At 36.8% G+C, this 15,944-nt stretch overlaps 2 protein-coding genes across 2 annotated transcripts; one reads left to right on the top strand and one right to left on the bottom strand.

Moving 5' to 3' along the window:
• Positions 1–2,986: 2,986 nt before the first annotated feature.
• Positions 2,987–7,124, top strand: LOC129579480 (uncharacterized). Its single transcript, XM_055469589.1, has 6 exons — positions 2,987–3,237; positions 5,469–5,545; positions 5,633–5,833; positions 5,966–6,091; positions 6,176–6,379; positions 6,454–7,124. The coding sequence occupies exons 1-6, from the start codon at positions 3,217–3,219 to the stop codon at positions 6,983–6,985; spliced, it is 1,161 nt and encodes a 386-aa protein (XP_055325564.1). The 5' UTR covers positions 2,987–3,216; the 3' UTR covers positions 6,986–7,124.
• A 130-nt stretch (positions 7,125–7,254) lies between these two features.
• LOC129579479 (aminopeptidase N-like) lies at positions 7,255–14,577 on the bottom strand. The gene is made up of 9 exons (XM_055469588.1): positions 10,548–14,577; positions 10,327–10,482; positions 9,992–10,269; positions 9,678–9,892; positions 9,446–9,602; positions 9,281–9,362; positions 8,950–9,091; positions 7,754–8,851; positions 7,255–7,683 (listed from the first exon to the last, which is right to left on the bottom strand). Exons 1-9 carry the CDS (start codon positions 11,051–11,053, stop codon positions 7,423–7,425), a joined length of 2,895 nt encoding a protein of 964 aa, XP_055325563.1. The 5' UTR covers positions 11,054–14,577; the 3' UTR covers positions 7,255–7,422.
• Positions 14,578–15,944: the final 1,367 nt, after the last annotated feature.

Genomic DNA, 15,944 nt, shown 5'->3' with positions numbered 1-15,944 from the left:
AAATCGTTGAAATGTTGGCGCCAAAGGCGGATTCCATTTTTTTGTTCTTCTTTCAACCGACACTGGTATACGGTAAGCAACGATATTCGAACTGAAGTCTTCGCTGTGTGTGTGTGTGTGTGGTTCAAAGTGTCAGTTGTTTCTAGTCAAAATCTGGTTCAAGAAATGTGCTACGTATTCGGGATACGTATATGAAAAACGAATCTCTCTCACGAAAGGTAAATTGATTTCAATCTATAAAAAAATATGCTTTTCTTGCGCCGTTTTTCGGGTATTTCTTCCAAGTAATAGGTGATCTTTTTTGGCTGAACGCAGCTGAAACCATATTCGATTCGACTGGCGTCATGAAATCAACAATCATCAGCGGCTGGCCGAAAAAAAAGGAGAATAAACTTGTTTTTTTCTTCTTCTAAATTTTCATTTTTGACAGACATTTTTGAAGTAATTTACGGAAATCTCTCTTTCGGCATGCGCGTAAACATTAAGTTATGAGATTTAGATGCGGAACACATATACCTATTAACATTTCTGGAATGTGAGTACGTGTGTTGATTGGTCGGTGTCTAGCTGTGTGTGATGGCGGGATGAGAACAAGAGCGATGAGCAAAAGTAAAACAGAGTAAGAAATGAGCATATTAAACGGTACGCCTTAACGGTATAGTTCCATTACAACGTAACATCGCTTATTAAATTCCCATGTATCATATCGTTCATGTTACACATTTCGTATTCAGATGGTAACATTAATAACGCAACTAGATAAAAGAAAAAGATATGGCTTCTATTGAATTTGCACACCTATTCGTCCATTCTCTTCCATTTTGGGCCCATTGCACTTGTTCATTACATTTTCATGTGGCTGTCTGCCAATCTCTTTTCATTCAAAGTTCATTTTCGACCCATTGACCGATGAAATGAGAGAAGAAAAAGAAAATAATTCGTGTGTCGACCATTAATCGATCGACACGGTTCATCCAAACAATTTGAAAAGTAAAAGTCATTTTTAGCGAATTAACAATGTAAAAAAAAGAGAGCGAATTAAAAGAATCTATTTTGAAAATAAAGTACAAAGAGAAAAGTTGAAAAACGAAATAAAATCGGTGTTTTCATTTAAAAAAAAAAAATTCTTGAAATAATTGAGAACTTTAGATGATTGATTGCCAACGACCCAAACAACGCTTAACCTAGACTTTTTCTTTCTGCAAAAAAGGAAAAGAAAGAAAAATAAAACTAATGAAAGAAAAGAGTCGTGATTGGCATCAGCAAATTGAGTGCTGATCGTGTTTCATTCGTTCTAAGTGAGGTAAGGTTGTTAATAGCTGTGACCAGAAGTGTACATTATCTGCACATTTTCTACGCATTCCTTGATTAAATCATGTAAACAAAGCATTCAATTCAAGTCCAAGGTAAGTAATAGACTAAATAAGCAGGAAACTAAAATGTAGAGCATTTAATGAGAAAAATGAGGCGCTCGAATGTTGGTGCAATGGTTGGTTGAATCATGAAAAATTTCAGGTTGGTTAGCAAACTAAAAGTGTCTCTCTTTCGCTGAGTGTGTGTGTGTCTTTCACAATTATGTGACATTTTGGCATTCGCCATCCTGTTGTTTTCTCTCTCTCTCTCTCTCTCTCTCTCTCTCTCTCTCTCTCTCTCTCTCTCTCTCTCTCTCTCTCTCTCTCTCTCTCTCTCTCTCTCTCTCTCTGCTGTTGTTGTTGTTCTTGTGAATTGTGGCAAAGTTAGCTTAATAATAACGAAGCACACAAAATGCACGGTACCATTAGAAGAGCAACGAAGCCTACTTTCGGCGGCGGCAATTGCCAGATGAATGTATATAATAATGACAAATTGGGCGACAAAACCATTGAAAATTGGAATTTCCCATTTTCGAGAAAAAAAAATTTCTCTCGATTTGGGTATTGCTTTGTCTTTTCTTCTTCGTTTCCTTTTAGAGATCGGTAAATACAGCGCATACAAAACAGAAAAACGACAACGAAACAAAAAAAAAAACAGTCGAACCAAGTGCTCGCAGCTAGCACGTACTTCAATTTTCTTCTGTGAACCGAAAACACAAGCATAAGCAACGCTACCGTAGCAAAACGCTTGTAATTATGGTACTTGATGCACCATCACTGCCATTCACAGCAACACAATAATGATTCACAGAATCACACAGTATCAATGATTTGATTATAAATAATTTGAATGGAAATGGGATCAAACGATTTGTACTAGTTTTTTTAGATCGCCAACGCGGGCGCGCGCGCATCATCATCATCATACGATCCAAGTCCGGAGATGGCGATATGAAGAAAAAAGAGCCGATGCAGAAGCCATCTTTGTGGTTTTTACCGGCGTATTTCTCTAAGATTTCATGTGTTTGCGCTGTAACGTGACACTCAATCGGACATGAATAAACTGAACCAAAGGCACTCAGTTCAGTTGCCAACTTTGACTTTGTTCTATTTTCTTTCTTTTTTTTTTCTCTCCCCATCCAACATAATTTCAAATAATTTAACCGATTTTATTTAAATATTGTATGAGTATATTTATAATGGTAGACAACACTTTTTCATGCATTACTCTTCGATTGCCTGTGTAAATGTGTTAAACTGAACGAAAGAAATGAAGAAAAAAAATTGACGAACAATATCACGAAGCTAACAGAAGAAGTAGCAGAAACCAGCACCAGAATCAAGTCTTGCATTCTACCAAAGAATCGGCTCAAGCCACGATGTTCAAGATGTATAATGCGTTACATCACGAATCGTTTGCGCATTTGTATTTGTATGTGAATTAAACACACAAACAACACCAGCACTTCGGCTGATGAAAGAGACCGATAGAGATAGACTGAGTGACAGACAGAGAGCGAGAGAGCGCGCGTTTCGTCAATGGTAAAAGCAGAACGGTAAAGCATAAAGAACATATCGTCACAGAAGAGAGGCAAAAAAAATAAAGGTGTTCGTTGCCATACATTTCTCTTGATTTCAATCAGAGACGCAAGCAAATCCGCCCAAGTAAAATAAAACTAATTGTTTTCGGTTGTTCAGTTTACGTTTGTAGCTCGATGCGAGCAGAATCGTTTTTCGAGGTTTAATGATCGTCGAGTGTGTATGTTTTTTTTTCTCAAAAAGACAACGGTTTTATAAACATTTTTGCGTACAAAATTATCGGATATTAGGTGTAGTTTAAAAAAAAAATAACACGGCGAAAGCAATGAATTTATACATTTTTATGGTAAGCTTTTAGTCGATAGTCAGCCTTCATAGAATAGATTCTATTCGATTTTATTATTGTTGTTTTTTTCCTCTAAAACTTGTTTAATTGCTCATTTTGTGTGTGTATTTTTTTTGGACTTTGAAAACGTTGATGTTTTTCGTTCTGAAAATGATCATCATCTGTGATATAGCGCACAAACTGAGTGAATATCGAAATAATGCTCATTTATTCCGGTTAAATATTTATTTTTTTCGCATTACACATTTCACTTGTCTCCAGAAATTTCCTCGACCGTTCGTTTTGTATGCCAAGTACGTGCATAAAATAACGATCGCGGCCTACTTGGTGTACACTTGGTTGTGTCGCACATAAAACTGTGCTATTCCATTGACTGTAGTACTCATGAGTATCTAATAGTCTGCTCTCTTTAAATGCTCGATGCCATCATCGAAATGAAGCTCATTGAATCCGATTTTCCAGGCAGATCTGATGGTCGAGTGACCGAACGAAATGAATAAAAAAGCAAACCGATTCAAATAAACCGTTGTCCTGCCTTAAATTGCGATCATTTTGTTCAAGCATGAAATTCCGTAGGAAATCGCTGTCTGAACATTTGTCGCGCGTTTGATGATTATATTCACATATCATTTTGCGACTAGTTTTTACCGTTTCGAATAGAACATAATTTGTGGCGAAGATGGGATAATAGTGTGATAAAAAAATAAGAATAAATAAAAAAGTTCCATTTATCCATTTATCCCATATGGATGTTTGGAAGAGACGTAGATAGCAATGATCGGTTCTTTAGTTGGTTCTTTTTTATTCCTTCATTTGTTCTTTCGTTCTTATAATTATTCCCATTTATCACATAAATTTTTCGACTAACTGTAATTGGTAACCTAGAATCCATCGTTCGAACCGATGCCCGTGTAAATAGGCGCAATTAAGAAGTTGAACACTTTGGAAAACCCATTTATTCGGTTTCGTTTCATTTTGAATGGAATTTTTGAGCACAATGATTTTTCGTTTTGGCCATGTAATTTCGTTCGTTCTTCCAGAAAAATTGCGGAAAAATACTTTTGGATACAAAACTACAATGGGCAGCGAATATGATCGTGTGATCGAATGTGTGTTTGTGTGCGCGATGGAAAGAAAATTTGGTGTTTTTTTTAACAATATATAGCGCATAACGAGTCAGTCGACATAGAACCGATTCGAATTCATTCCATCATATCGTTTCATAAACCATAACTGGAACTCTTTCTCTCTCTCTCTCTCTCTCTCTCTCTCTCTCTCTCTCTCTCTCTCTGTTTTCCGTTTGACTATTGACGCTTTATTTTATTCATTTTTCCCATTCTTCTTCTTTTCATTGGAATAATTATGCCAAACATGGTATTGGCTTAGCGGCTTATTATCGAACGCATTCCATGATGATTAATAAACAAAGATTAACTACTTTCCATGTGTTCACGTTTGGGTCTGAATAGCACTAACTTGGTTGCGTCTACGCCCCAACGAATGATTGGAATTCTCTTATTCTGATTCTTTGATTTAAACCAACTCATGTTCTATGTTGAGCCGTTTTTAAAAAAAATATATATTATATTCCCTCTGATTTTGTTGTTGTTTTTCAACAGCAAATACGGCGTCGAAGAGGCAACGAATGTTAATTTCATTATTTATTTGCTTAAAATTCAGAATCAGTTATAATTTGACCTATTTACGAATCGTCGCTTGTTCGCTTCTCGTTTGTTGCACTCTTTTCACCTTCCTTCTTTTCGTTCTTTCTTTGCGCGCATTCATTCTTGTTTCAAATTCACCGTGTAGACTTCTTCTTCGTTTTTCATCTTTCCATCTCTCTTTCTCTTGCCCATCAAGTTGGTGTTTGTTTTTTTTTAATTCTTTCTGCTTATTCTTTATTTTCGCTGTTCTCATCGATGTATCTGAACCCGTTGGAAACACACAAACAAACAAACAAACACACACACACATTTAGCTATTGCGCCAACAACACTGAGCCATGATTCTGTTATTTTCTCTCACTTTTTTTTGGGTGCGCTTTATTGATGATTAACATTTTTGTTTGAAATTCCTTCAAAAGAAATTTGGAATGAGTGCCCGTAAATTGAGCTAAGCTAATGGCTTTTGTTGATTGAATGATGTCATGACCAAACAGATAAGAAATTCTCTTATTATCTTGTTTTTTTTCTTTCTCTTTTATTATCTTCTTTCCTCCATTTATGATCTAGACATTTGTGCTCTTACACAACGTAGTCGTTGTGCTGACACAGGATCCACATATCGATGATGAGGAGCCACCAGAAGGGTAAGCTTTTAGTTTAATTGCAATAGTATCAAATGCCCGGAGTAACGGTTCATTAAAATGAGACTAATCATTTGTTGTATTTTCTAGATATTATGCGTTCGTTGAATCAGCTTCAGCCATACCGCCGAGCGTTCGTCCACCCCCATATACTCATGTAAATCTCGAATGCAAAGATATTCCCAGTAAAAATGCCTTTGTGTCGGTGCACAATATTTGCGGTGACTTGAATAAAGGTCAAATACCACGCAATCCAATGGGACAAAATGTGTTAGGTGAACCGTATCCATTGTAAGTACATATCTGGATAACTGACCAGAATGGCAAACGGATATCCATAACGATACATTCCCATATCGAATGTAATTAATGTGATTTTGTTTTCTGGATTTTGCGCTTTTTTTCTCGTTTTCTTTATTCCAGTGAATTGATTCGAAATCGTACATTGGACTTTTTGTCAAAAACATTACCCGTACTAAAAGCTGATGACACTCTGCCGAAAGTGACACAACTTCTCGACGAACAAATCGATGTCATTGACAATAACGGGTAAATACAAGCAATTATACGCGATATAAGCAAATAGACAAATTACACACATCTAACATGAATTTATTCGTGCATTCAATTTAGTATTGGAAATCGTGTGGGTCGTCGAAACGCGAGAAGTACGAACGAAGACGATGAGAATCGCAAACCACGAAGACTTTGCGATGGTAATGGTGGCGGTGTGTTCTGTACGTTGTATCGTGCTATTCAAGGTGAAGGCTTCGGTGGCGGCGGTGGCAATGGATCACCTCAAATTGCCGAACGTCGTGAAGAATTAAATGCACCACGGTATGTAAAATGGTTTCAATTCGGATAGGAATGAATGAGAACAATAAATAAATGAATGAATTGTTTGTTCACAGTTACGAAGGTCCACCAACACCCTGCCCGGCCAAAGTTGAGTACGCAACACCAGTGTTTGCCAAAAATTATCAAGGATCATGGCGATACGTTGTTCAAATTCCATACGAAGGATACTTTACACAAACCGTCGAAGTGACACGTTGTCTGCAATCACGATGCCATTATTTGGACGGCGGTTGTTTGTCGTCTCCGCGTTGGGTTAGTATGCTTGTGGCCGAAATTTTTTATCCAACCGAATATAGTTTATCGACTACGACAAGTACACCCGCTCCATCCGTTGGTGATTTCCAAAATTATCAACAATACTTGCAAAAACGAGCTGGCGCCTCATCAGCCACTGATGGTACATCGGATCAACAGTTGAACAACGATCAAAAGTCCATACATTGCGACGGTTACGACGAAATTGGTTGCTTCGAAGTGCGTCTCTACTACGATTGGTTCTTAATTCCTGGTTCTTGTAAGTGCTGGCGACCAGACTACTTTGCCAGATATGTCCGAAGAAAGCCCGGCAACGCCGCTGATTTGTAAATAACACAATCCAAAAATTAACAAAAAAAAAGGTAGAAGCAAACAAAAAAAAAAACAAATAAAAAACAATACACAAAACGAACACTCTACATTCGATAGCAAAAATGAAGTGACAACCGTCTCACATCGAACAAATTAACTGACTAACTCTTCTGATACTCACGTTTTTGTATCATGTCACATATGGACTGTAATTCGGTAGTTGACTCAAATTAAATTATTATTTATAAAATACATCGAATACACCTTTTATGAATAAGACTTTTAGATTAAGACGAGTTAATTTTGCTTTAATTTATTCCAAAAAAAAAATTATCAAAATAAATGTATATGCTTTAACGGCGTTATAAATATATATAAATTGGCACTTTTTTTTCATGATCTGTTCAATTTGACTATTGAATGTGCATGTGAACTCATGGCTAGGCCATGCTGGTTTATTTGGCATTCCGGCGAACCAAATAGAAGATTACAAATGCAACTAAAAGAGCTAATGCTAACAAACATAATACATAAATTAGAACGTGCGAAGCTGGATTTTCTGTCATTGAAGCGGCTGAAAGCGTAAGAGCGTCTTCAAATTGTTTCACATTGTTCTTTTGCCAGTCCACCTTGTCGTTGACAGTATTTTTGAGAGTTTCGATTTCAGCGTCGGTGATTAAGTTTTTAGATTTGGCTAAATCCAACAGATTGACGAACTAAATGGGAAAAAAATCGGATTGATTTGAAAAAAAAAATTGTTCTTCCAAAAATATCAAGCCATCTTACATCAGTTTGAACTTCAGCTGTAACAACGTTTGAGGCAACCGATGTTAGAATCGTAGGAACTGATCCGATGGTCGTATTGACTTTTTCCAAATTATGTCCGAGGAATGTGATGGTAATCGCAAGACCACTTTGACTACCGCCACTAATCGATTGAATAATCGACATTAAATCGGCTTTGGTCACTCCAGTGCCCACATTACCGAGAGTTTTGTTTAGAACACGTTCGGTGTATGTGCTATTTTGAATATTTCCCAAGCTGTTGATGATTTCTTTGCGTTCATCATCGGAGTTGGTGGCGACAAGGTAATTCCAAAATTTGTCAATATCTTTGCTTGCAGCGTTACGTATTCCGTTGGAAAACACTAAACCGCGATTATCTTGCGATGGTTTGTTGCCATTCTGAAGAAAATTGTGGAATTTGATATAGGTTTCGTTCAAACACCGTGGAACACCAAATCGGCAGGCCAATTCAACGGCAATGTTTCGCGAGAGTTTATCGAAAAGTGGTTCATTTTCAATTGCGTCCAATGTCTTATTATTGTAAAAGTTGGTTAGAATTTTTGCAGCAAAGTCATTGAATTCGTGCTGCTTTTCACTGGCGGCGAAAATTTGATTTAAATCCAAAAGTGCACGCCGGGCTGACACCCATGGTGCGTAATGGTTTTCATTTGACAAATAGGTCAATGCACTGAACAGAGTTTTTGGTGGAACACGACCAGTGCTCACAAAATCATTCAAATCATCAATGTATTGAGCCCGATTGTTTTCATGAATCGAAGACAGATTGCCGGAGTTCAGTTCTTTGTTAATCAAATCGTAGTTGTGTTGGTCATACCAAACGCGATAGAAACCAGTTTGCTGACGATTGAAAACCAACCAATCGTCTTTCGTCCATTTAGTATTATCTTCGGGAATGAGCGTTTGGTTTTGACCTTTCGGGAACCAACCAGATGGAGTGGTTACATCGAATTCGGGGACTTTTCTTGTTGCAAAATTGTATGGAATCCACCAGGTACGTGTGTTTGGTTCATCTGGCTTGTAGACTGCATCGTATTCCCCTTGCAACAGTGTCACCGAACCATTGGAATTTCGTACAACCTGTTACAATGGAATGGTAACTTTGTTAATTAAGCCTTTTCAATCAATTGGAAACATTTATTTTTCGCAGTGTGTATGAAAATAGTTTTTTTCATCACCTTCAAATATGGGAATCCCTTTTGATTCGACCATGATCCAAACAATTCCTTCACCGTTAATGGATCGGCAATCACTTCATCTTCTTTGGCCGCTTTGTTGAGGTTTTCAAACAAGTTGTCTTCGTCAGCCACACTGTGTGCTCTATTTTGAGAGAGATTGATATTCAGAACGCAAGATAAAAATGAATTGAAGCGCCAAAATGGAAAATGATTTTCTGGATCGATTCTAACAGATGGCGCCACGCCACACAAAGTGTTTTTCGTGCAAATGAGCTTGGAAAAACTTAAGAGCGAAAGTTTATCAAATAAAAAAAAATAACGTGACACTCACTGTGCGTTTAAATAATATGTGAGTCCTTTTTTGAACGTGTCCTCGCCAAGTGCGTGCAAAAACATGCGAATGACCGAACCAGCTAAAATGAACATGATGAAATGGAAACACACGATGAAAAATCAACTCCAAAGCAAACACTTTTGTTAAACATATACAATTTACATTTAGCATAGGCAATGCTGTCAAATAAACCAGATACACCACTTGGACTTTCTGCATAAGTGGTCATTGCGCGCGTAGTCGATTTTGCATCAGTGCGAAGAACGGGCTGCAGTTGGTTTGCAATAAAATCGCTGAAAATATTCCAATCCGGATGCACCTAAATTACAAAATCACGCATCGATAATTAGTACCATAACGTTGCATTACAACGGCAAAACATTTCGAAACATACCAATCCAGCGCCGAGGTATTCGAACAGTGTTGCAAATCCTTCATTTAACCAGATGTATGTCCACCACTTTGGCGACACTAAATTGCCAAACCATTGATGACCGAATTCGTGTGCAATTATTGTGGAGATGGTGAGCTGTCGTGATGGCAAATGAACGTTCGGATCATATAACAAGTATGGCTCTCTGTATGTTACAAGTCCCCAGTTTTCCATAGCTGCACCGGAAAAGGGCAAAAAAAAGTCGAATGTGCGTGAAGATTACCGAAAATCCAGCCAATTAATTCAATTTATTTTCAATTTAAAATGGTACAAACCTCCAGCTTGGAAATCTGGTATCGCAGCTTGGTCCATTTTTGGCAAGGAAAATGGCACTGACACATATTTTGAAATGGCATTCAAAATCTTCACGCCTTCATCCAATGCGTATGCAGTTTGGCTGAGCTTATTTTTGCTGGTGAAGACCCGTTGATGAGTTGGATTGGTATCTGACGCATTTGTTTCGTTATATTCGAAATCTGACACGATAAATGCAATCAAATACGTCGATGTCGGTGGCGTTGTGGCAAACGTTGTCTTAACTCTACCCTCCGAACTGAAATGAAAAACCCGATGATTATTTGCGGTTAGAGTGCTTTCTTCAATTTCTTACTCCGGTGTTGATGTTGTTCCATGAGTGTTTGATATAGCGTTATACGAAACATCATGATCTATATGAATAGTGAAATTGGCCTTAAATGCAGGTTCGTCATAGCATGGGAATGCATGTCGAGCATCGGTCGATTCAAACTGTGTTGTCGCCAACCAACTGCAAAGCAAAAATTGTTGCGATTATTCATCATATCCATCGAGGAATGTGGCGATAGGACTTGCTGTCTCAATCCGTTGGCATCAAGATATGATGATCGATAAAAACCGGCATTATCTTTTCTCAATTCACCCGTGTAGGCGATGGTCACTAGGTAGTTTTTGTCTTTTTCAAGTTTACTTTTGGTCGCAATGATGACAAATTCGGGAACAATCGAGTATGTCCATTCTAATTGAATATCACCACCACTTGCAGTTTTTAGTCTTATGTCTTTTATGGTTAATTGGCGTGCATGTAGGGTAATGGTAGACGTTTCTTCTAGCGCCTTGATGTTAATTACCACCGTTCCTTCGAAACTGATGTCGTCGTCTTCATTCACTGCTTCATCCACTGTCGTTCTTATTGTAATATCGTAGGTTTCCGGTTTCGTATTATTTGGCAAACGGTAATTTTGTTCATCACGCGTATCTACAGCAAATGTCTGAACATTTTTTGGATCTAATGGTCGTAAATCACCTGACACAATTGTGCAACACAAAATTCCAATTAAAAAATACCCAACGAAATTCATGGCTGTTTCTATCCCCTTAAACTTTCTGCACAGGCACAACAGATTCACATGGAATGCCGTGAATAACTAATCATTGAAACTGTGATACAATCAACTTATTTTGTCTAGGCATTGTGAAATCGTTTTCAGAAACACAACAACAACAACAAAATAGAGAAATAATTGTTCGAATGGTATGTTCGTTGAATGGGCGCAAAAATTATTTGCAATGATAAGAACAATACACTTACATGGACCCTAAAGGTGACGCTTGCACTTGGTTAGACGCAAAGATAAAATGTCGTTAAATTGTATCATCCTCGAGTCAATAGACTGATAAGCAATTGAACACGTCTATTTTTTTCTCCGTATAAATATTTCAATCTTCTGTAAATATTTGTATGTCGTAATTAAAGACATCAATTTATAATTGTAATTGCTCATCATCATCAACACTACATGTAATTTCGATAACACACGCGCGCGCGATCCCAACTCATTATATATCGATATGTGATTGAGCATTAAACAAATATAGTTGTTAAGGAAAGAACAGAGTGTCATAAACTACCAAGAAAATAAAAATCATAGCACATACCAAGGCCCTGCAGTAAGTGGCAATATCGTTTTGAAAAAATAGATCAAAAACTCTATTTGCCGAGTAATGATAATTGCTCCCAATTACGGCTACCTTTGTGTCTGATATTTAAAAATATGCTTTTATTGTGTTTAAATAGGACCAATTTAATTTGACGCACACACTGCGGCACATTTTCGTCAGTAAATTTGCCACACAATACGCATTTGCAATTGCTTTTAAGATTTTCAAGTGATATTTCATGTATAACATGTGTCATGTATCATGTGCTATCATTTTGAAGAAAAATAAGAAAAAGAAAAGAAATTGCTATTCGGAAGTCATGTTTTATGGATACATTGTTGCCTATTTTATATTTTACAAGTGTGACTTTTAGTTTGTCGAACGACAAAATCACTATCGGCAACAAGTTGAATTCCCTGTGTCACCAATGACGTAATAATCATTTTTGAATGATGACTACGAAAGAAAACAAAGAAATAAAATTCCCCATACAATTCGAGCCATAAAACATTTATCAAGATATTAAGTGTTCTTCATTTGTTAATAATAATTAACACTATTGATAAATACACCGAAATCCAATTAAAATGGTGAAGATTTACCGACTCATTAAAGCAATTGCACTGAATCATTTCGATAATTGAAGGAAATGCTATACGCCAACCTTTTGCCATGTCGTTATTGCAAATAGTACAGCGAAGAAAAAGAAAAAGAAAATAATAATATAATAAAGCGAAATACATGCGATGACATTTGTTAGCATTTATTTATGATGTGAAAATCTCACACAATATTAATGTGTGGATAACACCCACCCACCCATTGACAATGGTGAATTTTTCAGTATCAAGGCGCCAATATTTCTTTGCCACTTGAATAAAGCGGGAGCATAGACGACAACAACAACAACAGAAACAACGACGACGGCAAAGCCGGAATGCTGATTCATAATAACGGAAATTAGACGGAACGTATCAGTTTCTCGGTGTATATGTGTATATTATATAAAAGAAAGGAACATGTCCATTGGTTTACATCGACAGTGAGAGAAGCTTGATGGAAATACATGAAATTAATAAGGAAATTGAAATATCTATTGAAAACGAGGGAACTATATACTATAAATGCATAATTAATTTATATTTTAATCAAAAAGTACTTCTCTTTGATTAAAACTCGCCAAAAATTGTAATGCCGCAGAAAACAAGGGAGTTATATTGCATGACCACCACCAATAACAAACAGAACAAATGTTATGAAAAATGAATTTTCGGTGCATAAAATCAAATGACTGACTCATTTCGCTGCACTTTCTCAAAGACTTCTAATATTAATCAATGCATTGTGACACATTTCCCGTTTGACATTGATAATATCATTATCGATTTCATGTGATTTGACTGAGTGTGTGCAATAGAAACAAAATGAAATCATTGAAATTGTGCAATATGCATAAGACAATTTGCTACAATTCATTTTGATGGAGAATGTGTATCAAGCTCGATCCTATTCCCAATATTGTGTGTGAACGCTGAAATGCGTTTGCTCCCCCCTAAAAACAAAAAAAAATCAATTATGAACTTTAAACGAAACATGTTTTACCGTATTTAGAATTACCCTACAAGAATTTTGCGACAACGTTTACGCAAACGTATCGCCAACCTTATGCAATAGTTGTCACAGAATGCATGAACTGCGATCAACTTCATTCGAATTCAGCATGTTGTATTTTTAAAGGCTGCAATGGCTGATTATTCTACTTAATAATTATTTTGAATAAGTTTTTTTTTCTTATTAGCAACGATGAGCAACATGAAAAGTTTAAATACAACCATTTGAAATTATGTTTTCAATGTAATGAAGTTGGATACAATTCGAATTTACAGGTTTACGCAATGCGATATGTCGCAGATATGTCGGCGTAATGATTATGCGTAAACCTGTACATTGAAAAACCTATCGCAATGCGGAATGTCACGGGAAGGTTTTGTTTCACGGCGACATGTCGACGTAAACCTCAATGTATCGCAAAATTCTTGTAGGGTTAGTCTATTGAAAAACGGAATTATCGTCGTAAATGATGTATGACCACTTTTGCTAAGTGAGCAGGAACGAGTACAGCCGAATGTGTTCATTTGTATGCATTGAAATCCTGAAATGAAAATAAAATCTCTTTTCTCTCTCCTCTCTCTCTGCGTTGCAGATTTGACACATATTACTTCAAGATATTGTTGGCATGTATCAAACAGCGATTAACTTCGGTTGAGTGCATATTTCATTATTAAACAAACACAAGAACAGATAAACAGATCAATTTCAATCGAATCACTTCGTTGAATAATTTGCCTTCGATTAATATGATAAATTTTTTTTTATTGTTATGCGTATACCGGTTTGGTGCTGTTCCATTTCGATGTTGTTCCAATTTCAAAAGTCCTTTATCGTTGAGCCTCTCTCTCCCCCTCTCGCTCGCATTGTTTGCCATTAGATTCCGGTTCGATACATGTGAGAAAATGAAAGCGTTTGAACATTTGTTCGAGTGAATCAGAGCCTCTTGAGAATATCAATGTACTTTGGTTGTTCGCATTGTTCTAAATCTGGAAAACAAACAATACATACAGTAATACAGGCATACGCACACAAACAAAGAAAAAATTTTTATTCTCAATATGCCGGTTAGGCATAATGTGCGACCACCGTAGTGTTGCTTCCCTACTAATTTCGATTGAAACTTTCCTTCCACTGTCGCACGACACACAATTGCCGGTCCACCGATGCTCTGCAAGGCGAACAAATATAAACCGTTGAAGTCGATATATATGCTTAACTTCTGTACGACATTGTTCTAGCGAATTATAAGGCTTGAACGTGGATGAAAAACTCACTTCTCACTTTAGAGCGATGAGATTAGTAATGAATATTAAATATTTATTGAAATGAGCGTAGGAAATTTTTTTTTTCTCCATCAAAATTCATATCAATAAATAAGAGATGGGAAAAAATAGGTTCAAGTGAAAAAGTGAGAAAAAAAAACGAAATTTTATTCGTTAGTTTTGAAGCACTGTTGATGTTGACTGTTCTCAATATGCATAGTTTTATCTTCCATCGAAAATCATTCAATTTCACATGGTTTTTGTGCACACTGTATCAGGCAAATATCATCGTTGTCCCAAGTCCCAAGCCCAAAATAATCGTGCCCAAAACTTGTGTAAGCCTCATTCCGGTTGTATAGGCTAGGCTAAGTGTGGCTCACTCTCTGGTGACTGGTTATCTGACTGACTGGTTAGCTGGTTGGTGCCGCGCACACACCATGTCAACCGAATCAAAGAGATTCAAATTTTGTTGAATATTATTGTTTTTGCGAAATGTGTGCGGTGAACGCGTTTACTGCGTGCATTTGTTGTATAATAACGTTTTAGATGAGCTCTTTAACACGATAGAGGTGGTGCTGAAAAATAAATATATACCTATTATCTACATACACATATACACACATATCAAACATCCATTACTCTTGGGCAACCGTTTTTCTATCTCGGTGTGTGTGCGATATGCGTGCGTATGTATGTGTATTGTGTATCGTATTTTGTTTTGTTTTGTATGATGTTTATTCGAATTGCCATTTTACATTTTCACTCATATTCCCTGACGCGCTTTGTTTCCGACATTTTTGACGGATATTTGACTTTTGTGTTTTTATTTATCGCGGTCACTTCATTTTTGCGATGCTAAAGATCTTAAGCAAATAAATTACAGCTTTATTAACGATTTCTGATCGTATCACATCATCCCTGTTTACTTATTGGAAACCCTTTCTGTGAGTCATTTGCATATTATTTGAATGCAAGCTATTTTCACTTCGATGTTTTCCCTTCGATCGGGATTGAGAGAGCGAGAGCAAGAAAGAGAGAGAGAGAGCGATATAGAGAGATAGAGAGAAAAAACAGGCATCCATTCTGGGTATCCACATCACCCACATCGATTTATTTTCGGTTTGCAAATGCTTTATATGTGTATGCTTTCGTTCACCTCCGCACCTCTCCACACATTTATGGTGAGATAGAAAACGGCAAAAGAACATCGAGGCATTAGTTTTCAACAACAATTTTAGCATAATTTGCCAATGAATGGATTATATATAAATACATACGTGTATAAAGTAGAGCGACGCACACGGCACTAAATCCCAAGTCGATTGGCTGACGCAGATTTAATGTATTTTCGATTTGCATACCAAACTCGAGCAACAAAACATAATTATCAACAAAATAAAAATGCGAAAAGTTGTGCACACACTTCGGCTGCAATATG

The sequence above is a fragment of the Sitodiplosis mosellana genome, unplaced genomic scaffold (assembly GCF_009176505.1).
Source record: "Sitodiplosis mosellana isolate CC-2019 unplaced genomic scaffold, AAFC_SMos_1.0 Smas_scaffold_6226, whole genome shotgun sequence".
Classification (NCBI taxonomy): Eukaryota; Metazoa; Arthropoda; class Insecta; order Diptera; family Cecidomyiidae; genus Sitodiplosis; species Sitodiplosis mosellana.
The sequence above is the reverse complement of the archived record's forward strand: the minus strand, read 5'-3'. Positions and strand labels throughout refer to the sequence as shown.